Source organism: Lethenteron reissneri, chromosome 2 (assembly GCF_015708825.2).
Source record: "Lethenteron reissneri isolate LAM-NWPU_2019-01 chromosome 2, ASM1570882v1, whole genome shotgun sequence".
NCBI lineage: Eukaryota > Metazoa > Chordata > Hyperoartia > Petromyzontiformes > Petromyzontidae > Lethenteron > Lethenteron reissneri.
Window position 1 is genome coordinate 12424272 of NC_083780.1, and position 26069 is coordinate 12450340.

General features: G+C 46.7%; 2 protein-coding genes across 6 annotated transcripts; both read right to left on the reverse strand.

The window, feature by feature from the left end:
* Positions 1-15530, reverse strand: LOC133343351 (zinc finger X-chromosomal protein-like). Of its 4 annotated transcripts, none has more exons than XM_061552918.1 (9): positions 15411-15530; positions 14561-14629; positions 13285-13410; positions 12369-12533; positions 11503-11616; positions 9765-9902; positions 7196-7790; positions 6136-6277; positions 1-5769 (listed from the first exon to the last, which is right to left on the reverse strand). In XM_061552918.1, the coding sequence occupies exons 1-9, from the start codon at positions 15412-15414 to the stop codon at positions 5500-5502; spliced, it is 1623 nt and encodes a 540-aa protein (XP_061408902.1). In that variant the 5' UTR covers positions 15415-15530; the 3' UTR covers positions 1-5499. The 4 variants fall into 4 exon arrangements, with proteins under 4 accessions (XP_061408902.1, XP_061408884.1, XP_061408892.1 ...); XM_061552900.1 differs by having other exon boundaries at positions 11458-11616; XM_061552908.1 differs by having other exon boundaries at positions 11503-11625.
* LOC133343317 (ribosome-binding protein 1-like) lies at positions 15414-24126 on the reverse strand. 2 transcript variants are annotated; one of them, XM_061552827.1, is made up of 7 exons: positions 24014-24126; positions 22059-22135; positions 20088-21376; positions 17955-18296; positions 17194-17388; positions 16129-16328; positions 15414-15536 (listed from the first exon to the last, which is right to left on the reverse strand). In XM_061552827.1, exons 3-6 carry the CDS (start codon positions 21315-21317, stop codon positions 16140-16142), a joined length of 1956 nt encoding a protein of 651 aa, XP_061408811.1. In that variant the 5' UTR covers positions 21318-21376; positions 22059-22135; positions 24014-24126; the 3' UTR covers positions 15414-15536; positions 16129-16139. The 2 variants fall into 2 exon arrangements, with proteins under 2 accessions (XP_061408811.1, XP_061408800.1); XM_061552816.1 differs by lacking the exon at positions 22059-22135 and having other exon boundaries at positions 24014-24125.
* Positions 24127-26069: the final 1943 nt, after the last annotated feature.

A 26069-nucleotide genomic window follows, 5' to 3' on the forward strand; every position in this document is an offset into this window, starting at 1 on the left:
TTCTCGTCTTACGCGTGTGTTTATTTAAACAGAGTATACATGCGAGCGTGTACATGGTAGCAAGAGTGGCTGAGGCGGCGGTGTGATGTACAGCCCCAAACAAAGGCAGGGCAAAGGTCATCGCTGAGCCAACTCATCCATGACCTCAGCCGCCCCGAGCCAGAGACCCTCCGTTTCCTCAGTGGCACAGCCCTAGACCGCTTCCACAACACTGCTCGCCTCTCACACAGCAGCTGGCCAAGGCAAGGATCAGGGTAAGGTTATGCTCAGTTTCAGGGTTATGAACTTGAGCTGTTGGGAGGTTACGTTTATTGCATAGGGTTAAGTTAGAGCGGGGATTGTGCTTAGACATGCAGTTTGGAATTATGACACATTTTAGTTTGGAGATAAGTGATTCCATATGGTGGACGTTTAAATGCAGGAGTTATGCTAAGGAATTTGGATTTAATTCAGGTTAACTCAATTAAGGTCAAGAGTTAAGAACTGGGGGTTTCTGGATATAGTGAAAATGGTGGGAGTTGAGGTCACGTGACAGGGCAGGATCAGAGGAGCGTCAACAGCTTGATGTTTCCCTCTTTTCAGAAGGTAGCTAATTGCGAAAGGAAGCGACCTGCAATTAACTTCAACACCTATTTGGAAGCCACCACCAATAAATCACAATGTCGGTACAAGTTGGGGACATGGTTGAGATCTTCGGATGGCCTGGGTTAGGCCTGACGTGGGTCGGAGTTAGAGGTTTGGGCTGGTATATCTCTGCGTTGACCTGGATTGAGATAATGCTCGGAAAATGTTGGCGTTAAGGTTGGGGACTGACCGAGGATAGGGTTAGGTAAACGTTTGGGATTATAGCTCGACAGTTATAGGCTTAGAACCAGTCAAGGGCTAGGTTACAGTTAAAGTGTGTGCAGGTTATGGTTAGACTTTAGTTAGACTGCATTTGTGTAGGGGTTTGTGATTGGATAAGGTCTGAAGTGGGATACAGTCCTGGTTGTGTAAAGGTCAAAGTTGTTGTCAGGACGAGCTTAAGGCTCGAGCCATGGGTGGGTTAAGGTTGGGGCCAGGGTTAAGTTAGGGTTTGTGTTGGTTTTAAGGTTAGGGCCAGGTCTAGTTTTGGGTCTGGGCTGACTTGGTGTTGGGAGTGCAGGTTGTGTGTAAGGTGAGCGGTGGGAGGACAGCGGCCGGTTCTGGGTTTGCACCACTGGAAATGGAACCCTCGCAACCAAGCCACTGAGTGAAATAATCATGAGTCTGTTAAAACATAAATAAACACATTTAAAATTAATAGTAAAAAAACCTGTCCTTAATACTCCCATGTATAATGACACCATTCTCAGATGTGCATAATTTGCAGTTCTTGTCGGAAGTCTTCAACCGATATAGGTAACACGGCACATTGGATTGGACAGGAAGAGCTTCCAACTGAATGTGCATGCAAAATAATGCAATTTATATTACACACTTTTTTCCTAACAATAATGACCTTGATAATCATAATAATAACGCATTCTTTTTGTCTTGACCAAAGTGTGAAATTCCTTAAAGAACCAGCAAAAAAACGAAAGCCAAGCATATTTAACCTGAAGGATTTTTGTTGTTGTTGTAAATGTAAGCCATTGGATGTTAACTGCAAGACCGTGAACAATCTCAGTGGATTCACAAACTGAAATTTGATCTCCACAATTATTCAAAGTCAACTTTAAAATATTTTTTTTGCTTTTAAATGTCTACTCTTCTTAACACCCCTCCTCTTCACCCAACCAATGTAAATTATTATCGTACATCCTATATACAGAATTCTTATGCAACACACTTAACAAACGCTCAATGTAGTCAGAAAAAAATAACAAATTTCCCCCAATGTACATTATACTTTACAGAATTTTAAATTTTAAACATTTGGTACAGAAGGGATCAGAATTTCATTATTATACATTTCTTTTGGAACAGCTGGAACTGTTCTGCCATTAGCAAAACGTATATAACATTAGCTTTCCTATTTCACACGTGTTTACACTTTGATTGTAGGTTAACAATGTATTGCTTAAAACACACCTACGATCAGACTATATAAGCATTGAGCGGCAATGTCCAAAGATCAAAAATAGTTAACAGAATTCGGGGCGGGTACAAAAAAAGCGGTTAGCCTCAAAATTCCGTCAACACATTTTTGATTTTAAACATTTCAGCGAGAACAAACAAAAATGTCATGAAAGACCCAAAATTATATATTTTATATTTCACATGCAGCCGGATGCCTCGAGAGGGAAACTCAAACTCATGACCCAACAAGTGTGTGTCTAGGTTCAAGCCCAATACAGCTGTCCCAGACAGCCCAAGCGCAAACAAAAATCCCCCAAAAGTTGCTGTTGTCTTTGCAAAAGTTAATTTGAGGAGGCTGCAACTCAAGACCAAGAAAGGGTTGTCCTACATACCCAGACAGACAATATCCATTCAGACACTTTAAGACACAACCGATGACCTGGCCGTCAGCAATAGCGTGGTCTCTATAATCTTAAGTCCACGATTCAATCCCAACTGTGAGAGCATGGTTTATAAAGGGGTATTGAAAGAGTTAAGCGTTTTCAGTCATTCTTGTCCCACACCCACGTAGGGCACCTTCACAGCGTCATGAGCCACATTTTGCACAGGCCGCGGAAAAACGTATAATAAATGGCATCGAAACTCTCTCAGCGCTGGAACGCCTCCCCAGAGTAAAATGCGAGCCATGTTTGTCATGGAGAGTTGTAATTTTTGTACCAATCTACCGGAACTGGCGTCGACAAAAATATGAAAGAAACCTGTAGCCAATTGTTTTCATTGTGTGAAGCCACTATATGAAGCAGTCTCAGTGGGTGTATATATATATATGCTGCAAAAAAATGAGAAAAATCTGCCATTTACACTGATGTTCTGTACACATGCATACATATTTATAAAAATAAATTACTTTTTATACAAGTGTGCTTTCTTTATTAGGTGCAAGGGCAGTGGAAGGTAGCTAGCTCATGGCTCCGGTTTGAGGGAATGGCAAATTCCACCTTGGCATTTCCATTGCACAGAATTCACATAAATTTCCATCCGACCTGCTCTGAAGATGACCTATGGCTATTAAACCCATGCCTCCACGTCATAATTACCAACATCGAGCTGCAGCTGAAACTTAAAAGGCTTGTGGCAGAGTGTGGTGCTTGTCCAGGTGGTGGCCACGTGAACCGGCTTTGCTGTGACAGCTGGAATTGAACTGGGCTGTTTCTCACTGTTCCAGGTGTCAGTGGTTCCCTTGCCAAGCGACTTGTTAATTTCCAATGGCAATGAATAACAGAAGTCTTTTCTTGCTGTGGTTGTCTCACTTGATGACGATTGCTTGTGTTGCGAGCGAAACATCATGATCTATTATTTTTCTACCTACGCGACTTTACTGAAAGAACCAGTATGGATTCCTGCAGTCACGAAAGCTTCAAATCAAGAAAGACAAACCACTCATGGAAATGTAGGGAAGCCCTCATAATTGAGTGTGGGGGGGGGGGGGGGGGGAATTTAAGCAGAATTTTAAATGCTTAAAAAGTGTCCCAGGTGAGATATGAATTAATTTCCATTTTTATCACTGGCAGTGAGAAAAGTATGTCGAGTCCTTTGGAAATATATTTGTTTGAAATGTCATCAGGACACAAACGAAATGGAAAATATAAATGTGCTAAACCCAAATTGGTGTGAATTGGAAGTGTGATGCCACCAAATGTTCCCAAAATAAAAATTCATCACAAATTATTGGCAGCAGAACAACAAGTAACGTCGCCAAAGCCTGATGACAAGCCATCTACAGGGTTTTCTCTTGGCATTTCAACAACATCCTCACTTGGGTAGCATTAACCAATTTAGTCATCTCTCAATTATTTGGGGTGGGAGGGGAAGGTTGATCCAGACATTAAAAACACTGATAATGGAAAATGAATGTAAATTAGGCGATAAAACATATTTATAGTTTACCTATGTAAAATGGGGGTGAAAACTGGCACAGCCAGTGGGGGGGGGGGGGGGGTGGTATGTGCCCCCCCCCCCCCAATGATCCGATAAAAATTTCTAATTTCGATCGGATCATTGGGGTTTATTAGTAATAAATCGGCATTTTGCGACCCCCACTGCCACTGTGTAACATATGATTACGTGCCAGGGACTCTGAGATGATAGGACAATAGTCTGAGTCCATAATTGGCAATAAGTAACGGAAAGCGGCTATAAGTGACTCACAAAATTGTGCGCAGTTGCGTAAACAGTACACGACTTCCCTGAAGGCATTCACCTTCAGCGAGCGCGATGCCGATCACACAACGCGGTTTAAATTCGACCCTCGATCGATGGCTGTGCCATCGCCGCACGAGTCGAATAAAAAGCAAGGGACAAGTCCTTACTTACTAACAACTCCTTACTTACTAACAACTCCTCTATCGTTTTTCATTGCTGGAGGGGTTGCCCCCCCTACCTGAAAATTCTGGCTCCACCATTGCGGGTGAAGACGAAGAATGGCATCTGTTTATTAAAGTTAAATTTTAGAATGATAAGCATAAATCAACTTGATTTTTATATTATTTTTATACTCGCAAGCCCAACCCCGAGGTTAGCTTCATCTAAACAGGCTTGGCTCAAAGTAGTTCAAGGCCAGTTGCTACCATAAGCTACATAAGCCTGGCTCTTCTATGCGTGACAAGAGTGCTTCTTTCAGAAACCAGGACCTGGATATAGTAGGATTCTGTATATGGTTAAATTTGCTAACATGTAATCCAATTTCATATGCCCAAGCTTGCAAATCAGATATGTCACAAGAGTTTATAGGCAGCATGCTTATAAAAATGTTGTATCATGTAATCAACCAACGCAAGAAGATTCAACAGAAATATGATCCCATGCCACTGGGCAGTGACTGTTATACAAGAGCATAATCCAATTCAACCGGGTGAAGTGTGCTTAACCATCATGAAACCAGATCCCAGGAGTCCACGACTGCGCAATAAAAAGATCATCAAGATTCCATAGGAACAAGCTTGCGATACAAAAGTGCTGTACAATTGTATGTGATAAGAGCAAGCTTGACAATTCAAATTACTCAATCCAATATGTAATCCCATTAACGACAATATTGCTGCACAAAACTGGGTTTGGATTCCATAGGGTGAAGCCTGCGGAAAAATAACGACACCTGACTCTATAGGGACGAGCCTGCATTCCCAAAATCACAATCCGACTACACGGGGAAGAAGACGCTTTCTTAACAATAATATGACGGGATTCCACTGTGGCCCGACGCATTCCGATTGCATAGGGATAGTCGTGCCAAACAAAAAGCAAATGCAACGCAATTCCATTCTCTGAGGCTTCCAGGGCACACTAATGCCGAGTCGACTGGTGGAGAAAGCGCTGGTGGTGGCGACAACGGGTGGCAGCAGTCACCGTTCTAAAGTTTTTTGTTTTTCCAATCCTCGTTTGTGCTGGCGGGCCAGACACTCACGGCGATGTGCCCATGACAATGTGCTCTTTGTGGTTCTTGAGCACGTGGTGCTGCTTCTCGGATGGCCGACGGAAGCCCTTGTGGCAGAACTGACAGCGGTGCGGGTAGGCCTTGGTATGGATGGATACGACGTGGCGCTTGAAGCCTGATGCGTCCATGGTGCTGTAGTCGCATAATTCGCACTGGTACACTTTCTTTCCTGTGTGCGACTTCATGTGCTTCTTCAGCTCGCTCTGCTGCTTGAAGCCCTTCTTGCAGCGGCGGCACTGCAGCGCCCACACCAGCGCCAGCGGGGGAGAAAGAGCGAGGAACAGAGGGGGCGGAGAGAGAGCGTATTAATCTTTAGTTATATAAGTTGTGGTGCTAATTCACCCTGAATCTTGATCATCATCAGCCATTCTTTATCATCCACTGTTGGATGAAAGCTTCCTCACATTAATGAAAATCCGCAGGGTCCATTGCGGCTATCACCAATCTCACTACTGCACACGAGCTGATCTTCTTGTGCCATCTAACCAAGTTTCTTTTCGTGGAATGAATATTTCTTTAAACAAACGTGTGCGCCCACTCTCTCGCGCATGCATGCATACGCACGAACACACGCACGTGCAGTGAATGTGGTGTTTGTTCACCTTGAAGGGCAGCTCCTTGGTGTGCACAGACAGAATGTGCCGACTCAGCACAAACGGGTCGGATGTGCGGAACTCGCAGTGTCGGCACTGATGAACCTTCTTGCCTTTGTGTGTTGCCATGTGCTTGTTCAGCTCGGAAGGTCTGAGTCCATGCACACACAAATACAAAACAAATGAACAACACTGTAATCCATCTGGTTAAGAACCCATTTTAGGTGAGCGATATGGCCCTGCAAGTTTATTTAATATGGCTCGCAGCCACATGAACAGCCTGCAAACTATATTTACATGTCACTGCAAGCATCTTAGCTGCATTTATCGAGTAGTGTCTACTGCAGCTAGAGAAGTGACTGAAAGGTGTGCGTGTTAACAGGTGGCCCGCCAAATGTAGTTTGCAAATTCTATTCGGCAGAATCATGCCTACGCATGCATTGTATAATGCTTTCGAACATATGTTTGCCCAAGGCAGTATTTAATTAGCAGTAAAGTAGCCAATGGGTAGCTGTCACAGAGCAAGCAAAATTTCCAAATAAAAAACGCCTGTAATGTTATTTATGGTTTATCTAAAAGTTGAGCAATACTTGGATCAATTTGGCCAGCAATAAATTAGGTAAGTTGCTATTTGCAACAAAACTTTATACTTTACAAACATTTCATGATCTTTAATCATTGCCTTGCCATCCCCTGCTCTAGACAGAGTTAACACTTCAACCCTTTAAATTGTATTTGCAAATTAAAGGGTTGAGGAGAAGAAAACTTCCACTTCTTTTAAAGAGCAGTCTCCCATACTGGTGGTGGTGGTCGGTGATAGATGTAATGATTGTAGTGGATGTTGTGGTGGCTGTAGCAATTATGGTGGAGGTGGTGATAATAATTGTGGTGGTGGCAGCAGTGGCAGCTATGGTGAGTGTGGTGGAGGTGGCGGTGCTGGTGACGGTGGTGGCGGTGTTGACGACAGTGGTGACGACAGTGGTGACGGCTAAAGTCGTGGTGATGATTGTGGGAGAGGTAGGGTTGATTGCAAGTGAGCGTGTTGGCAGCGTTTTCTGCGTTGTCTCACCTGTGGAATCCCTTCTCGCACACCTCGCATTTGTGCGGGAAGCTGCGCGTGTGGATGGAAATGACGTGGCGCTTGAGGTCGCTCGAGTTGGAACTGCGGTGCCCGCAGTACTGACACGCGTACACGCGCTCCGCGCTGTGCATGGCCGCATGCCGCCGCAGTTCGCCCAGCGCCGTGAAGCTAGCGCCGCAGTCGCCGCACGGGAAGGCGAGTGCGCGGCTGTGACGCGCGCGCACGTGCATCTTCAGGTTGTACGCCTCCGAGCTGCGGTAGTCGCAGTACTGACAGCAGTGCGGGCGCTCGCCCGTGTGCGTGCGCGCGTGCTTGCGCAGCTCCGACGGGTGCCGGAAGCCGCGCCCGCAGTCGGCGCACACGTGTGGCAGCGAGCGGCTGTGCACTGACGCCAAGTGCTGGCCGAGCAGTGCCGGCTCGGCCGTCTCGTACTCGCAGAACTTGCACTTATGCATCTTGGCCGGGCGGTTGCGGTGGACGAGGCGGTGAGAGCCCAGCGCCGCAGCCTTCTCGAAGCGCCGCCCACACTCCTCGCACTCGTAGGGACGGTCGCCCGCACACGCCGTGTGCACCAGCCCAGAGACTATGTGGGGATCAGGAGCAGGTGAGTGTGGGGCAGTAAGGGGTGGTGGAGAAGAACAACACAAAGTTAATATCTTGTTGTGATGGTTCACACTCTGGAATTATAATCATGATCCGTGACAAATCCACCGCTGGATGTAGGCTTCCCCAAGATGTCACCATCTTTCACAGTCCTGTGCTGTAACAATCCATCTAGCACCTTAACACAAGCTGATATTGTTTTATCTCCTTTTGGGCATGCTCCCTCCTTTGACTGCCACTCCAGTTATTTTTGACCACTGGCCATCATTCCTTGTAGCAATATGTCATGCCCAAGCCCACTTACTTTCTTAAAACTGAATATAACCTCTCATCCATATATTCCTCTTTATAACTCTCAAGAGCCACTATAGAGGGTATTTGGCCTACTCATCCAAACTGGCCAGACGTCATGGATGAGGTAGGAATACAGAATTTACACACCACGTGTATTCTGTTTATCAACTGTGGTTTATTGAGAGTTGCCGGGGGGTGGCGGCACACATCTGTAATCCAGCACTGTGGCGGCGAGAGTTGGTGGATGGGAAAAAATTAACCCGTAAAAACAAAGTTTTTCACTATAAATCCTTTATATGCGTGGCATCGGTTTTATTTTATTATTCATTTCTGTTTTTCTTGAGTAAGAGTTTCATTTTTATCATATTGATATTTTAAATTAAATATGAAATTTCTTTTTTTCCTATAAAGTGAAAAATTTTGGAAAAAAATTTTTTGGAAAAAAATTTTCACGAAAATAAATTGTCGTGCACAACGAGTCTGTGTGCAAAATGTCAGCTCGATTGGATCACGGGAAGTGGGTTAAAAAACGACCGAAAGATTTGCACGGTCGTAAGCGCGCAAGCAAGCAAGTGAACTTAATATAAAGGATTCAAAAATGACAATGTTGTGAGACTCCCTTCCCTTGCATCGAGGTGCAATAACCCTGGCTTGCCAGCAGAATGCAGTACAACAAAATATGGATTAGTCCATAATTTGTTATAATCTCTCCTTTCTGTATGGGATAATAGAGTGTTTCCCTTTTGCATGTGTGGGTTTTCATCCAGGTGCTCAAGTTTCTTCCCACATATGAACACTCACTAATTGGCTGTAAACATCTTCATACAATGAAAAAAACAAATGTTGGCACCGGCTCACCACCTGGGAGACTTCCAGCTTTTCTGCAGTTCCTCAGCAATTGTGAGATGCTATTTGACTGAACGACGCTGTATACTATTAATCATTCAATGTGAAAAACTGCTGGGTGATATAGAAACTTGGCCAATGTTTCAACTGCCATGTTGCGACACCAAACAGGCGATCTCTGGAGCACAAGTCGGTGTGCTAACCATTACACCACGACATTATCCCTGAGGCAATTAAGCACCCTACAAGATATACTTATACTGGTAGGAACCTCCTGATTACACCAGCCCACAGGGGATTATTGTGTCCGTCGTGCAGGGAGGGGCTGGGTGGGGAGGGGTGGGGGGTGGGAGGGGTGGGGCTGGGTGGGGGGTGTGAGGGGTGGGGCTGGGTGGGGGGTGTGAGGGGTGGGGCTGGGTGTGGAGGGGCTGGTCACCCCGTGGTGCCCTTATAAAACTCAACGTTTAACCTACTCACGCCGGCTTGTGCTCGCCCTCACAGTCGGGCATATTTTCGGAATACACCACGCCGCCGTTGACCCTGGCCATTGACCGAGCAACCCAAAGTTCCTACCAGCTCCCTCCGCAGGAATGTGTTCAAAGCCTTCAAGAGTGGCCGGTCTTTTGGAGACCCCTTCACAACGAGGGGCTGGAGGGCAAGCCACGCAGCTGTTGTGATATGATAGTACTGAAAGTACATTTGATATTCTCACCATTCTTATAGCACACGGTGCTATATATTTGACAGACGGGTAAAGACTGCCAGTAGGAGGTGATGTTGCCGTATGATTTCAGCGTGTTTAAGTCGTCCGTACCAGGTGTGGTGTTGGAGACGAGACGGTGGCTCTCGATGTGCGAGTGGAAGTGCGATTTCCTGCCCGTGGTGTAGTCGCAGTCTGTGCACTGGTAGCGCCGCTTGCTCACGGCGCCCAGGCCGCTGATACGGGCGCTGCCTGCGCCGACACCAGAGAAACGCGGAGGAGAGTGAGGTGTGAGAGAGGGCGAAGATCAGGAAAGCTGCACGAAAATGCAAGATGCTCCAATCATATAACTTATTACAATTAGAGCACATGACTAGAATGCATTGCCCAGAAGCAAGGGATTACATATCTTTACAATAATAATTCCCCAACAATGCATTGCAACTGAACACAAGGTAGGAGAAATTATGCCATCGGATGGATTATGTAATGCCTTCCAACATGGGGTTGCCTGTGAAAGTATTTATGGAAGCCAATGGGTAGCTGTCAGGGCAAAAAATATTTATTGTTTGCAAATGGTCCTTTTGCGCTTGGGCTTGTCTGCAAGTTTCTGTAAACCCTTTGATCAATTAGTCTGGTTTTCAATTGGGTAAATCCCTAATTGCAATACAACTTTACATTCATGTTGTTTATTTTGGATAATTTTTTCGAGAGTTATGGACACACGGATGGAGCTAATACACAAATGGTTTCAACCGTAGTTGTACAGAGAAATAAAATGGCTAGCTAATGTTCTGAGGTCAAATTAAAATTTGAGAACCAAGTTGACAGAGGTGCAAAGCAGGAATTTTAGATTTCACAATTACAATCTACTTGGCACATACATTCACTCCCATGAATTCAAAGAATTGTCAAAATATAGTAATGATTAAATTAAAGAAAAAATTATGTTTTCTCTACTTTTGCCATCCCATTTGTATTCTAGGTTAAGCAGATTTGTCCACTTCTGTTAGCCTAAACATTGTAGTTAAAATGATTCACCCCCACTGGCCCCCTAACGATTGTCAAGTTTGAGAGTTACAATTCCACGCAAGACTCAATAAACGTTTTTATAACACACTGCTGTGAATTGTGGTGCCTATAGTGGCATTTGGAGTGAAGGACGTGAACCTATTAAACACGGGTAAGTGGTGCAGCCCTTCAATTGTTTGCTCCCACCACCAATGGTGAACCGACTGGATATCCCCTCTAGAGCAGTGGTTCTTGACCTTCAATGCAGCCTTGCATGCCTTTGGTTGTCAATCATACAACAAATTAGAAAGGTAATAAATACATAGGTCTGATGAAATAACGTAGTTGTACTTACGTGTCCGTGCTTAATTTGTGTTTTCGATGATTTACCCTCTAAAAAAATGCGACATGTCTCACGCCCTTAGAAAGGGCATCTCGCACCCCCCCTAGGGGTGCGTACATCCCCAGGTTAAGGACCACTGCTCTAGACGGCGTTTGACTTGCACTTCCATGCTGGCCAGATATCTAGTAATAGGCGGGAAAAACCCATATTTTACCCCACCAAATGCAGCCTGCCCATCGACTGCAGCATTCCCATTTATACCTCTGGGTTAAAAGAGGCGGACAGATTTAAGAAATTTGCCCATTGTTTCTACTGCCGTGCTGGGAGATTGAACCAGTGTGCTAACCATGACACCATGGTAGCAGGAGGAAGAGTCAAAATAAGTCAACCGCCCAAAGCGAAGGACACGTCCGCAGCAAGCCTTTCTCGGTAAAGGACCGTGCAGCGCCATACCCTTGCTGCTGCCCCCGATGGCGGCCATGTTGCCGCCCCCCTCACCCTCAGGGTGGTTGTGCATGTGCTTCTTGAGGAATCCGCGTGTCTTGAACTTCTTCCCGCACACGCCACAGGGGTACACCTTCATGGGCAGCCCGTCCGGCCCGATGATTATCGCTGTGCGCACAGTGGTAGCAGCGGTGGCAACCATGAAAGGAAAACACAGAAACAAATCCGCAAGTAAAAAAACTGTCCCGTGTGGCCAGCTACCGCGAGAAATTCACAATCTGCAGGGCACGGCAGAGCTTTATGAATGTTTATTTTGTGTAATCGCACGTAAAATGTCAGAGGCGGTTTGAAGTGGTGAGCTGGGATATGAAGGACTGTAGAGTGGACTTGGCGATAGAATGAGTGGAAAAAGAGGACCAGGAAGGCTGATCTCCCACATGAAATGGGAACATGCCTTGAAGAAAAAAATACTTTGATAAATCACATTCTGCGATGTTTTTAAGAATTGTGTTGAGGCAAATTTATATTTTCGGGGTAAGATAAAACTAAAACACGGTAATGGAAAAGACAAGTAAATTAGGTTATAAAATGTACTAATCGTCGACCTATGTACAATGGGGGTGAAGGCATCAAATACTTTATCTATTGATATTGCTTCTTAAAGTGATCGATTTACTTCTTGAATATTTGCAGTCATGTGGGCACTGTGTCACTGACCCTTGATGAATGCAATGCAACTCACATTGACAATGGCATGTGCGTAACAATATAAATGTGTTTCTCAAGCATGGTTTAACATCCAATACCTCGATAATCCACTTATAGATAATTGTGAGATCACTGTAGAGGAGATATATCAGCGAACGGGATGAGCACCGGTCCATTTTGTGGTGGAGTCCCACTCCTGTTGTGGCACTCACCGGTGAAGGCGGGAGCCTTGGCCCGACTGCCCTTCCGGCGTGAGCGGGGCGGCTTCTCTCCGGAGTGGCGGCGTGGGGTGTGGCCCGCTAGGCCTCCGGGAGACGCGTCCGGTCCAACTTCCCCGTCCGTCTGCTCGTCCGTCTGGTCCGTTCCCTCCACCACATCTAGGTAGAGATGGGTTTTATTTATTTCAGCAGAAAGGGCCCAAATAAGCTGTTAAACTCTAAATCATGGGCAACCTGCAATGGTACAGATGTTTTACAGTACAGACCTTAGCCAAATGCACCAGTAAAAGTTTCATTCACCTCACAAGATAAAAATCCCCCGTATAGCCAAAACAGACTGCTGTAGCAAGTGCTGGTAGCAAGCACCTACCAAGGCCGGCACAGCACACGAGGGGGTGGGTGGCCTTCACCACGCCAGACTGCCTTTGTCCGCCTAGTGCCAATTTTTTATGTACACTGCACCAGGTACTCATTTGAGGCAAAGTCAACCTAGGGGAGGACCAGGACCAGTTCAGATAATCATCACTGGTGTTGGCCGTGAGCGGAAATCGAACTCGGATCGCTGAGTTCGTAGCGTAGCGCACTAACCACTATACCACCGTGCCCCTCACACACACAGAGGTCAGGTCGCACACCCGTGGGGTTGAAAGATGAGGGTTAACACACCTGCTGCTCCTCGCCATTAGTCCCAGTGGAGGCCATATTGCCACCACTTCTTCCTCCAGAGGTTAACAATTACCACTGCTGCTCCTCACAACTACTCCACCTCCTGATCATATATACACAATTTGTATTTACATAGCGCTTAAATGCTACAGCATCTCAACACAGTCAGTCATAGGCAGAGAGAAAAAAAAGGGAAGGTTCTGATCCTGGACTAATTAACCTAATATCAGTGTAGTGGACGTACCAAAAGCAGACGCCCAGGTCACAAAGTGCTTGTTGAGCCCAGACTCTTCCACTGTCGTCTCAGCAACACCAGCCGAGACTTCATCCTCTCCGACGATGACCTCCATGTAGACCTCATCCGCCATGTCTGCGACACAGAGGGGACGGTTTAGCGAGTGTAACAATATTGTCAACAGAATGCACGCATTGCTATTGGTGCCGAACCATTGCCTGAAATCTTCAAAATCGTTCGTGAGCGCAGCCAGAATAATTTGTGAATTTGGGCTTTAGTGCCTCAGAGAAATGGCACCAGATATGAACACCACCATCTCCAACAAGCACCTACTCAGTCTCATTGAAGACCCTCTGGGATTTAATTTACCTCACAAATTGTTGTCTTTAAACCTAATCTGTACGTCTCATGACATATTTGCCCGCACTACAACCTTCACAAATGGAAATTTGAAACATGGTTTATGATTGCGGAGACACCAAATAGATAATTGACATACTACTGAAAATGAAGTGAAGACATTTCCAGGTAACCCAAACTTGTCGTAGACATTTAAGTTACTCTCGGTTGAGGTAGCCAGATGGCTAAGAATATCAAGCGCGAAGCTGGAACAACTGAGGTCCTGGGATTGATTCTGGGAAGCTGCCTGTGATTCAACCAGGTTTTCAAAATGTCGGACAATGGTCTCCACCCGGTTGCCACATTCAATTTAACTCTGCACCAAATAAAAAATTAACCCGTAAAAACAACGTTTTTCACTATAAATCCTTTATATGCATGGCGGCTAGAGTCCTCTCGTCCTCTGGCTTGAGATGGCTGCCACCTATGGGTCAGATGATTGCCTGCCACCATTAAGCAATTGGTAATTAAATATAAAAAAAAATTCCTAAAAAGTGTAGTTATGGAAAAAAAATTAACGAAAATAAATTGTCATGCACAACGAGTCTGTGTGCAAAATGTCAGCTCGATTGGATCACGGGAAGTGGGTTAAAAAACGACCGAAAGACTTGCACGGTCGTAAGCACGCAAGCAAGCAAGTGAACTTAATATAAAGGATTTAAAAATATAAGCAGCTTTCAAAAGCAGTTCTTTGATATCCACTTCAAGAGATCCAAATGTGTTGTATAATGACATTGCACTGATACCACGATCAGACAAAAACCAGCAATTAAAAATAAAATTGCTATTTATCCAGCCATACGCAAGAGAGAATTATCCCCCGCATGACTATCAATCGTCCGGCACAAAAAATAAGTGCGTGCGGCCGATTGCGACCATCGCTTACTGATGGCTTCCTCTGTTTGCTCCAACACGGCCGTGTGAATAGGACCTCCTGCCACTCCAGTGGCCACACCTGCACACACACGTACACACACACAAAAAAACCTCCATGAGATATACAGACTAAATAACTAAGACAGCTAGCTCATTTCTCTGTACAGCTAAAGATATGGACAAATGAACTGGGTCATAACATGCTTATTGCTTCAAAAAGATAGCATACAAATTTGGCACCATGTACGCAAACGTTTAAATACACATGTACCATGCATGAAGCTCAACACATGTATTAAAAGGAGAATTAAAGGCGAAATGTCACCATTGCTTCCACTGATGGTTGTTATCGCCAAGTCACAGTGTCATGCTGGGCGCACTCTGCAGTGTGTGTCTTGCGTTTTGAAGGATGGATGCCTGGTGTCTGCCATTTGAAAAAAGGCCGGAGATTCGTTTTTTCTTCCTTAGAAAAACCGATTGAATCTATTTAATGGATTTACCACTTAAGCACTATTTGCAGTCAACAGGCCAATAGCCTTTATCGCCAGGCTATTATCGAGCCAAATTATTTAAAAAGTGGACAATTACAAATATTAAACTCCACTGCAAGGGTAGTCAGAGATCAGGTGGACAGCTGTTCAGAGTTACACAGCTCAGCCAGCCAGCTACACAGCCAGCCAGCTATCTAGTTAAGATAGCTGCCAGCTAGCTAGCGAAAACAAATCAGTCAGTTTTTGAACCAGGAGCAGAGAGCATTAGAGAATAACTGTCCAGGTAGGTAGCCATATGCACCTGTACACACGTGCATATATGACCAAGAAAGGTGCCCGTCACCCGCCCCATGACCGCGTGCCACCCACCCATCTCGCTGGCCGAGCCATCGGGCTTAAAGATGAACACCTTGATCACTTCTTCACATATAGGGCCCACTTCACTTGGCTCCTGGTGCGGTTCCTCCTCCACAAGGCGCAGGGAGCCACTCTGCCCTGCGATGCCACGCAGCAACGCCACATCAGCTGCGAGCCGGTTACGCCACGCACCAGTTATATAGCATGTCAATGAAATAACCATCTGCTGTATTCTTCAGATGAAAGGTAGTACATTTTACACAGTAATAAAAACATTTGTGGGTAGTGTCCTTGTTAATCCACTGCTGGATGAAGGCTTCCATAAACCATGCCCGTCATCGGGGTAGCTTGGCCATACTTCACTACGCTGGTCAGTACCAGATGGTGAAGGCATACACACGGGAACATAGAAGTACAGCACAACAATGTATTTTGCTCCACTGCGCATCTGCGGCCAATCACGCACGTGTGACGATTCTGCACAGCACGGAGATGCAAAGAGTTTTACACTGCTTTGCATACTCTCCAGTTTTTGAACCTCAGCAGCAAAAAAATTTGTATTTCTTAAAAAAATGTCTACGGTCAACCGATCACCCAAAAATAACCCTTTTTATGGGGTACACAATATATCCACTCACACTATTTAGATGTCGCAATACAATCGCAAGGTCTAGGCTTGGAAACAACAAACAAGTCAATGTTGCTGGTGTGCGCATGCCCCTCTACTCACCCACGTTCTCCTCAGTGCTGGAAGATCTCCGTGGGCAGCAGCAGCCCGGCAGCGGGCGTCAGCGCCGAGTCGATTGTGGAGGTGGCTGACGGCCGCTCACTTAGTGCTGTGCTCGGCTGCTCGTCCATCGGCTGGCTCGACAGCTTCACGGAGTGGCCCATCCCCTCTGCGTCTGCCACTGTCACTGTGTAGCAGCAGCTCTGTAGTCAACACGACGCCACGTACATGGGATCACACGTGTTTACACGGCATGGTGTCAGTCATGAGCGATGCGGCACGCAGGATGCAGAAATGGTAAGGGAGGCAATGGGGTTAAAGCAAGAGTGGGGAACCTATGGGCCATTTATAGCTGTATGGTCAGACAACTGGCTGGCAGCATAGCTGACCAGCTGAACAGCCTGCAGGCATCTTATCTGGCTGAGTGTATAGCAGAGTAACTGGGAGCTGCAGTTGATACAAATGCACAATTTCCTTAAATCCTCTTGCTTCTGCCCACCCAACAAGCAGTATAAATAGCTACACCACAGATATTTTATCGGCAGGTCACAAGTGGTGGGGTGAAGTGTGGGTACTCCCATTGATTCCATGATGCCTGATCAGTGTGGAAGTCTAGGCCAAAATAGCCTCGAGACAGGCTCTGTGGAAGTTTAACACGTAGGCTTTCGTGACCAGTATCATCCATAAGAGGTTTTTTGGGTTACATCGCGTAAATATATGTCGTTAAACGCGCCACCGCCAGGCACAGCCAACTAGTAAGGGTTGTCACGTAAACAGAACATGCCAATTTGTCACTAGTACAGCACACTGGTGTGTTGGAGAGCCAAGCCACAACATTTACAATCTTAGTACGATGTTTCGCCGGTAATTACAACTAGCTTCATCAGGCGACAGCCAAATTTGTGAAGTCCACCTGTTTCATTCCTTATATATAGAGACGAAAAAAGTGGATTCTATTATGGAGGCTCTGTGGAAGTTGCCTTTAGTTGAGAACCATGAAAATAACAGGCCTGCAACTTCGCCTTTATACGCCAGTCCTAATCACACCATGCGGATGGCGGTGTTCACCTGCGCCGTGGTGGATGCACGTGACGCTGGGACCTCCAGGTCAGCTTCTGACACCTGGATCTCTGGCAGCACTTCTTCCGACATCACTTCCTGTGCCGTAAGGACCACTTCCTGGGTTGCAACCCCACTGTCGATCTCCTCCTCCTCAACCTCCTGTGGACCCAGAGCCACTTCGTGTACAGAGACCTCCATCATCTGCAGGGTGGCGGGGCGGGTTTGGGGAGAGGGGGACCCCGTGGTGATGAGTAGAAGTTCAAGGTGGGGCGTTAGATATGTAACAACGTGGCTGAGAGATCAACGTGCTGACGGGACACTGCTGAGATCCTGGGTTTGAATCGAGGCAGTTGTTCGGGAATAAACCAGTCCTTAAATTGTACTGAGTTGAAGTCGCGCATGGAAAAAACTGAGATACCTCCGAAATCTCTTCTAGTGACCTGGTTGACAGTATTTCGGCACCAACTCATCATGAGAGCATTGTTCACCGCAAGACAGCCCAAGTAATATTCAAAATTCTCAAGAGTATATACCCAGACTAACTGCAAAGCCACATTTTCTGTGATTGTGTTGTTTATGCACTGGTGACCAGATTGAGCCCATAAACTCACTACATTTAACCCGGTTTAATCACAGATGGCTTAAACCTTGATTAGAATCCAGGTTTCTCAGCATAAACGGCTTAGTGTTATGCCCTATGAGGCACCCAGCCTCCTCAAGAATGAATGGCCCACCAACCGCTTGACCTCGCAATGCAACCACTTCACCTGCTCATCATCGGCGAGGTCGATATGGAGCGCTGTCTCGTGGGCCTGAACCTCCTCGGTTGATAGCATCACCTCCTCCTCATCCTCCTCCACGCCCACCTCCACCATCTCCACGGTGGTGGTCTCCTCCTCCTCAGCAGCAGAAACCGGCACGAGACTCACGCCGTGCTCTGAGTCGCTGCAACCCGCGGCGCTGGACACGGCGCGAACCCTCACCGCATCCTCGCTCGCCACCACCGGCGGTGCGGGGGCCATGGGCAGCAGCACAGGTGTCGGCTCCTCCACCACCGCCAACTCCATCTCAGCCAGTGGTTGCGATGTCACCGCCACCAGCCCCGAAGACTGTGGAGATTCACGGCACACAACCACACGAGGCCGGTCCGTCACTTGCCAACATAGAGCTTTTTTTAATCTTCCGAGTTAGGGAGATTGGCGTTCAGGCACCATGCATGTTCATAACGGCAATCCGCATCACTGCAAAACTCCAATCCTTCAATGGCCTCCAACATTGCCCTCATAGTTTTTCAGATCCTCTGTGGACTAACCCCTGTCCATCTCTATCGTCCACTCTACTCCCCTCCAGTGACAAAACAATAATTTAATTTCACTTGATGGAATGGCAATCCTTCCCTGTTTAGAATTCCTTACTCTGGTTTTCCACACTCGACTAAAATCTCTCAAATATGGACTTCAGCAAGCCATAATTTGAGCCAGAAAGGCTGCCTGAAAAGATATTAGTAAATAAAATAGCAATATAACCAAAAATAAATTACAACTGGAACACTGCTCGTGCATTAAGCTGCACGCGGTAGGATGAGGCCTTCTGCAGTGAAATTGTCTGCATAAGTCTACATCGTGGTCAAGTTCATGTGCAGAGAATTCAAATGCGCTTGTCAGCACTATGGAACTATAAGATGCTATCCTTGACCACTGAAACAATTTCAACCAATTATAAAGCTAGATACTACGTGAAATTCGGTTAACCTGTACCCTTAACTGCCTCAGTGATCCACATGCTCTGGCAGCGTGCTCTCTTTTCTTAAATTTATTAAAAAATAAACGAGATTAATAATTATTAAAAGCCCATCAGAAAATCCAAATCAACCTTTGACATTCAGTGAAATTCAGGCTTGCACTTCTCCTTCATGACTCAGATTAAACTGTACAGCAGTGATTTTATTCAGTGTTATTAAACTTTCCACACTCAATTCTAATAATTGTTATGAAGGATTAATTGCATGTGTCAGGTGTTAATTATATAAAAATGTTATTGAAAGTATATATTATCTATTTCTTTGCAGCATTCCTGGCATGCCACATAACCAGAAAAGTTCTCCACCGGACGAGTCCGGCTTCGAATGTTTTGACTGTAGACACTTGCCGTGTTCAAACCCAGGTTCAAGACTTTCCTAAATTCTTCTGCCTTTGACTGTCTCTATCTCTCTATGAAGTGTCTTTATTTGTCGTCTCTGTCACCATCAGCATTTATTCCCAAATTGCAATGACCGTGGGGGCGCCACTTATGTCTCTTCTTTTACTCTGTTGATGCACTTATCTCCATGTCTTATAGTGTTCAAACATGGGTTAGCATTAATATGCTTTGTGACTACAGATTATATTGCTATCAAACCAGTGACAATTTTCTCCCCTTATGATTTGATGAATTTGTATGATTTGGGGTCACAATTCGATGATCAACTATGTTTGTTCACACGGTGATGCACCGTAGAACCTCTCACGGCTATAGGGGTTAGCTAATAAAATATACCATACGCACATATTAAAACGAATCAGATGTCACACGCGCAATTCGACTGGATGCATATATAGGGAGGATAATCTTTTTTTTATCTTCCCCCCCCCACATTGTCATGCCATCCGTGTTACAAGTGTCATGTCATGAGATGAATGATCTATTCTGAACTTTTAAAAAAGTGCAACCTTTGAGAGATAACAGCCCAAGCAAGTGGATTCCACAGAGTTACCTTTGAGATCTGTTCAAGTGACTTCTAAACCACGCAGCAGGGAGCATCACTTTCCACACTGACATCTGGGCCAACCGGCCACTTTTCGTGAAAATTAATTATTTTTACGAAAGAATTGGGGCGTTGTCACACTCCCAACAGCCACTACTTCGTCCACGACACCGCTGCTCCCTGCCGATCCCACCTCCTCCACGACCATCTGCACCATGTTCCCCATGTCTGTGCACACAGACTCCTCATCCACCTCCTCCTGCTCGATGGTGCCAATGGTGTCTATGACATCGTCCTGTGCCAAGAGCTCATGGTCATCGCCGACCTCCACCACCATGTCCGAGCTCTCCACGGTGATCGTCACATCCGACACGATCTGCTCCGTCTCCACGTCCACCGTGTCGCCTCCGAGCGGCACCGCCTCCTCCACTGTCACCTCCAACTCCACCGTCTCCGTGGCATCTACTTCTTCATCCACCACCTCTTCGTGCACCACCCCGTGCACCACCTCCTCGTGCACCAACTCCTCGTCCACCCCACCCTCGTCCACCTCACCCTCGTTCACCGCATCCTCATGCACCACACCCTCGTCTACCGCACTCTCGTCCACCGCACTCTCGTCCACCACACCCTCGTCCACCTCACCCACGTCCACCGCACTCTCTACCACCTCACCCTCGTTCACCGCACCCTCGTTCACCGCATCCTCGTTCACCGCCCCCATGTCCACCGCACCCTCGTGCATCACACCCTCGTCCACCACACACTCGTCCACCACACCCTCGTCCACCACACTCTCTACCACCTCACCCTCGTCCACCACACCCATGTCCACCGCACCTTCGTCCACCCCACCCTCGTCCACCTCACCCTCGTTCACCGCCCCCATGTCCACCGCACCCTCGTGCATCACACCAATGTCCACCTCACCCTCGTTCACCGCCCCCATGTCCACCTCACTCTCTACCACCTCACCCTCGTTCACCACACCCTCGTTCACCGCACCCTCGTCCCCCGCATCCTCGTGTACCACACCCACGTCCAACATCCCCTCGTGAACCACCCCCTCGTCCACGAGGCTCTCGGGCAGGGCGGCACCAACACCAGAATGTTCCAGAGCGATGTCGCACGGTGGTTCCATTGTCGTCGCCGCCGCCGCCATCATGGGATCGTCCGTTTGTTCCGAAGCCGGCGGTGCCAGGGCCCCGGGCGTGGGGCTGCCACCAGTGCCCACCTCGGCTGACCTGGCGCTCGGGACGCCACCCAGCTCAGACTCAAGCAACACGTCGTCCGGTTTGTCGCACTCGGGGACATCGCTTTGGATGATCTCGGCCGGAACTTCCAAAAGCAATGTCTTGTGGGTAATATCATCCACAGCCTGTGACATTACGCCGGGGTCCTCAAAGGAAAGACCCTGTAACCCACGGGTGTCCGCAACAAAAATGCCTGTGACAGAGACGTTTGAAAAATAGTTAATAAATTAACTGGCGTGTTGCAAAGCAATCCTTTGCATTTTAAATTAAATGTGGTGTTTTTATATAATCTTTAGCAACAACAAAAAGTTCACAACAGCTATTATTTTATGTTTTATAACATTAAATTTGCATTACATATAATTATAAATTGTATATATGCTTATAAAACATGTTATACTGTCTTCAATATTACCAACTTTTAAATGAAATCCCATTATTATTTCTATTTTTAGATAAATACCTGAAGGAATGCTGTTACAAATACAATGTTAAATGAGTTTATTCAATAAGTTATATTTTTTGAAATCATGTTACAGTATTGACATAGCAGACAATTGCTACGCAGTCACTCTGATCAAATATTCTCCCCCCCCCCCCCCCATGCTTTCTGATGCAAGCCGTAGTCTTTTGGTTGGTTTTTAAACAATGATTTGACCAATGCTCTCAGTCTCATGACTGTCAAACCACCTTCCAAGCAGAGCTTTGAGGCTCACACAGATGGATTTACAAATCGGCTAGGTCTGGGTTGTGCACCATCTGTTCCACAACATCCTATCCAAGCTTTCATAAACATTCCGCCGTCAAACATTTCAATATATGTCAAATGTATTTACACCATCTGGGGCCTCAAATAAAAACAAATAACAGCTTACTGTTCTTTTGATTTGCAGTTGTGCAAAGGTGCTATCATTTTTGATCGCATGATACACCTGCCATCTCGTGGCAAAGTCTGGAGAGAGAAAAAAATACTGGCAGGTTACTGAATTACTAAAATGCTTTCCACTTTTTCAAAGATTGTTAAACTAAATGTCAAATTACAGCTTTTTTTGTCTGATAAAAGTAGCACACAAAGGCACACTTGTGAGTGTATGTCAGCAGAACTTTAAAGTCAATGAAAGCTGACAGCATGTTTTGCAATTCTCTGGAGAAATTGCCAGGGAGCTGTAGCAATAAATGAAACATTAACCACTACACGAAAATTGAGCAAATCTATTGCGTAACAATGTTGTCCTATTCAGTGTCATGCTTATGGCCAAATACCCGGAACTCTATTATTGTTATAAACGGGTGATGAGCACGGCCTCGGTGCTCATGTGAGCATAAAAACACTTAAAATAATTCGTATCGTTTTCATTATGCAAAGGACCCCCCGCCCCGTCTATTGTGGTCTCTGCTCTGGAGGTTACTAAGCCCCGGATTTTGGCTACACGGAGGCGCACGCACTCACGCGATAGCAAATGCAAAACCACGTCTTCAGCCTCAGCCCAACAATGAAATACGCGGTTGCCGTAGGCTTATTGAGTGAGGCATGAGCACCACACGAGAAAGAACTGGGGAGGATTGGTGGGAGTGGGGTATCAAGGGGGTAGGGCTTGGTGAAATGCTGGGGAGTGGTGGTGGGGGACAGGGCACACGGGGGGGGGGCAAGGCGGTGGGAGCATGACACACACAAACTGGCGCGCGAACATACATAAACATGCATCTATAGTACTAGATGGTTGCTATAAATTTCCACTTGGTAAGTCATTTCGTTGACCTATCATGTGGGCCAGGTAGGCTTTTGAAAAATAGCTATATATGTCAATGGGCTTTATCTGGTAAAATAAAAAAATAGTTTCGTTTTAGTTATATGTGATTACACAAAGGCAGGAATATTACCTAAATACACTCATAGGTAGATATACACTGACAAAGATTTACACGTCGTACTGTCTTGTGCACTCACTCACGCACACTCATACTGACACACTGTACACACTAGCATATCGACACGCACTCTCACCCACTACTTGCACTCTCACACTTACTCGCATACTCTCACGTACTTGCATACTCTACGTACTCGCATACTCTCACGTACTCGCATACTCACACACGTACTTGCACACTCTCACTAACCACCACACTAGCACACCCCTAACATCTCGTACCGAACACCCACACACACCAACATATTTACATACACTTGTACACACACACACACACTTTTTCTAAAACACAACCACAACCGCACACACCTCCCCCACGCAATCTATCAACTCATTCACACACTCACCAAATCTCATGCACACCCCACCCCACTTGCTATCATCTCAATGCACTCCTCACGCACACCAAAAACCACCCTCACTCGCACACCCCCCCCCCACCCACCCACTCTGCCGTCACGGCCTCGGCCTGTGCCGCAGGGTTGTCTAGGCGAGCCGAGGCCTGCTCGGGCCCAGCTCGGGCCCTGCCGCCGCCGCGGGCGGTGGAAGGCGGCCGAGGGCCACGCGCAGCCTCCCCCCCCCCCAGGGCCGCCTCGCTCCCGCTCAAACCCTTAGAGCCACACGTTCCGCTCTTTTCAACGACCGCCACCTTCGCTATCTCCCCTTCTCGTGTAATTCTCGTCGTCTCCCCGCGCGCTCGGCGAGTGGTGAGCGAGGCGGGCGAGAGGCCGAGCGAGGCGGGCGGAGGCGGCGGCGGCGGGAGGAAGGCGCCTCAGGCTTTTTTGTGTCGCGCGCGTCGCGACGGGGCTCCCGACTTCCCCGCTCGCGCGGCCCCGCGGCACCCGCGCCTGGGATTCCGAGCGGCCGCGGCGACGCGGAGCGAGCGAGAGGCGCCTTACCTGGGGGTGAGAAGCGCCGATTTTTTTCCCGCTCTTGACTCGGGCTTCGCGGCCCAAGGGGAAAGGCGGCAATAATGGCGGAATGCGGGCCAGGCCTAAGATGGCGGGCGAACACGGGAGGGGGAGGAGAGGCAGGCAGGCCGTGCGTCGTGACGTCACGACGCACGCGAGGGACGGGGCGCGATGACGTCATTTCGTCGAATCGCGACGTTCGCGTGTGCGTGGTGACGTCACCGCGCCGCGGTAAGCGTAGGCGGGGCGGGGGGGAAGCGCGTCGGGATTTTCGCGAGGGTAGCGTGGTGACGTCACCGTCGGACCCGCGCGCGGCGTGGTGACGTCACGGAACGGCGTGGTGGCGTCACATTGCAGCGGGAATGCGCGGTGACGTCACTGGGGAAAAAGAGGCGTTGGGAGGGTGACGTCACGCCGAGGCTGTTTCGGTTAAAGCTGCGACCCAACGTCCCCGCGGGATTCGATTCAAAAAAAGATTTTTAAAAATGTTGTTGGGTCGAATGTAGCGCCTCCCAGCGGCTGCAGACAACGTCGCGCCGATTTTAACAACGAACTCTCAACACTCGTCGATGAACAACCGATCCTTAAAATGAAAGTTATGTAGCGGGCAACAATAAAACATGGCCCGTCTTCATAGCACGTGGACATTATTTGATGTCGGATCTCGGAAGGTTTGGCCAGATTTGGAGCCGGTTTGTATAACGTGCTGTGTATATCCCCCCCCCCAACCACGTACACGAAAGTTGCACCCGATTCAAGAGCCGAATGGCTCACAGGGCTTTACCAAATAAATGAAACTGAAACTGATGTACACGTGCACAGCCCTTTTTGTCAATCCACTGCTGGATGAAGCCCCCCCCCCCCCCCCATCTCTAAAGGTGTTGTGAATCGTGGGAGGCTAGTTAACCATGCTGGTTAGTGATGGTGAAGCGTGGGGAGCATAGGCATTGGAGGATAGTTATGTATATTGCAATACAGTTCGTTGTAATTTATGTTGTCGATATATTATATCGAGGGGATGTATCACGCAATCCACACCCAGAGGTCACCGACCTACTTGCTGTGCTGCCGCCTATTTACTCAGCTTGTGGCTCTACAGGCTGCCCGTTGCGTTTAATCGTCCTAGAAGGAAAAGTAAAGCGATTAACCATCATTGACACTTTATTTTTTATTAAATCCTTTATATTAAGTTCGCTTGCTTGCGTGCTTGCTTGCTTGCTTACGACCTTGCAAATCTTTCGGTCGTTTTTTAACCCACTTCCCGTGATCCAATCGAGCTGACATTTTGCACACAGACTCGTTGTGCGAGACAATTAATGTTCGTGAAAATTATTTTCCAAAATTTTACACTGTTTAGGGAAAACAAATTAAATATTTAATTACCAATTGCTTAATACTGCAGACAATCATCTGACCCATAGGTGGCAGCCATCTCAAGCCAGAGGACGAGAGGACTCTAGGCGCCACGCATATAAAGGATTTATAGTGAAAAACTTAGTTTTTACGGGTTAATTTTTTTAATCCTTTATATTAAGTTCACTTGCTTGCTTGCTTGCGCGCTTACGACCGTGCAAATCTTTTGGTTGTTTTTTAACCCACTTCCCGTGATCCAATCGAGCTGACATTTTGCACACAGACTCGTTGTGCGTGACAATTTATTTTCGTGAAAAAAATGTTCCAAAATGTTCCACTTTTTAGGGAAATTTTTTTTTCATATTAAATTTTTAGAAATTTTTTTTTCATATTTTATTTAAAATACCAATGTGATAAAAATAAAACTCTTACTCAAGAAAAACAGAAATGAATAATACAATAAAACCGATGCCACGCATATAAAGGATTTATAGTGAAAAACTTTGTTTTTACGGGTTATTTTTTTTTTACATTTGAATTAAAAGCGAGTGGTTCCGACCACGCGTAAGTTCGCTCCCAACTTTACGATGCTTCATAGTCTTAACTGCCCCTGTGGATTTGGAGTTGAGACGAACCTTTTGATTGTGCAATTTATAGAATTGCTCAAGTAGTTCTGCACTCGGGCCAACCC

Coding starts and splice junctions, on each gene's coding strand:
- LOC133343351 (XM_061552890.1), bottom strand. Junction 12,534..13,284: donor GACCTGGGCGTCTGCTTTTG/GTACGTCCACTA, acceptor ATCTCTACCTAG/ATGTGGTGGAGGGAACGGAC. Junction 11,626..12,368: donor CAAGGCTCCCGCCTTCACCG/GTGAGTGCCACA, acceptor CTGCTACCACTG/TGCGCACAGCGATAATCATC.
- LOC133343317 (XM_061552827.1), bottom strand. CDS start 21,317: ATGTCACAGGCTGTGGATGATATTACCCACAAGACATTGCTTTTGGAA. Junction 18,297..20,087: donor GCAGCGGTGTCGTGGACGAA/GTAGTGGCTGTT, acceptor GAATCTCCACAG/TCTTCGGGGCTGGTGGCGGT. Junction 16,329..17,193: donor GTGCATCCACCACGGCGCAG/GTGAACACCGCC, acceptor TGTTGACTACAG/AGCTGCTGCTACACAGTGAC.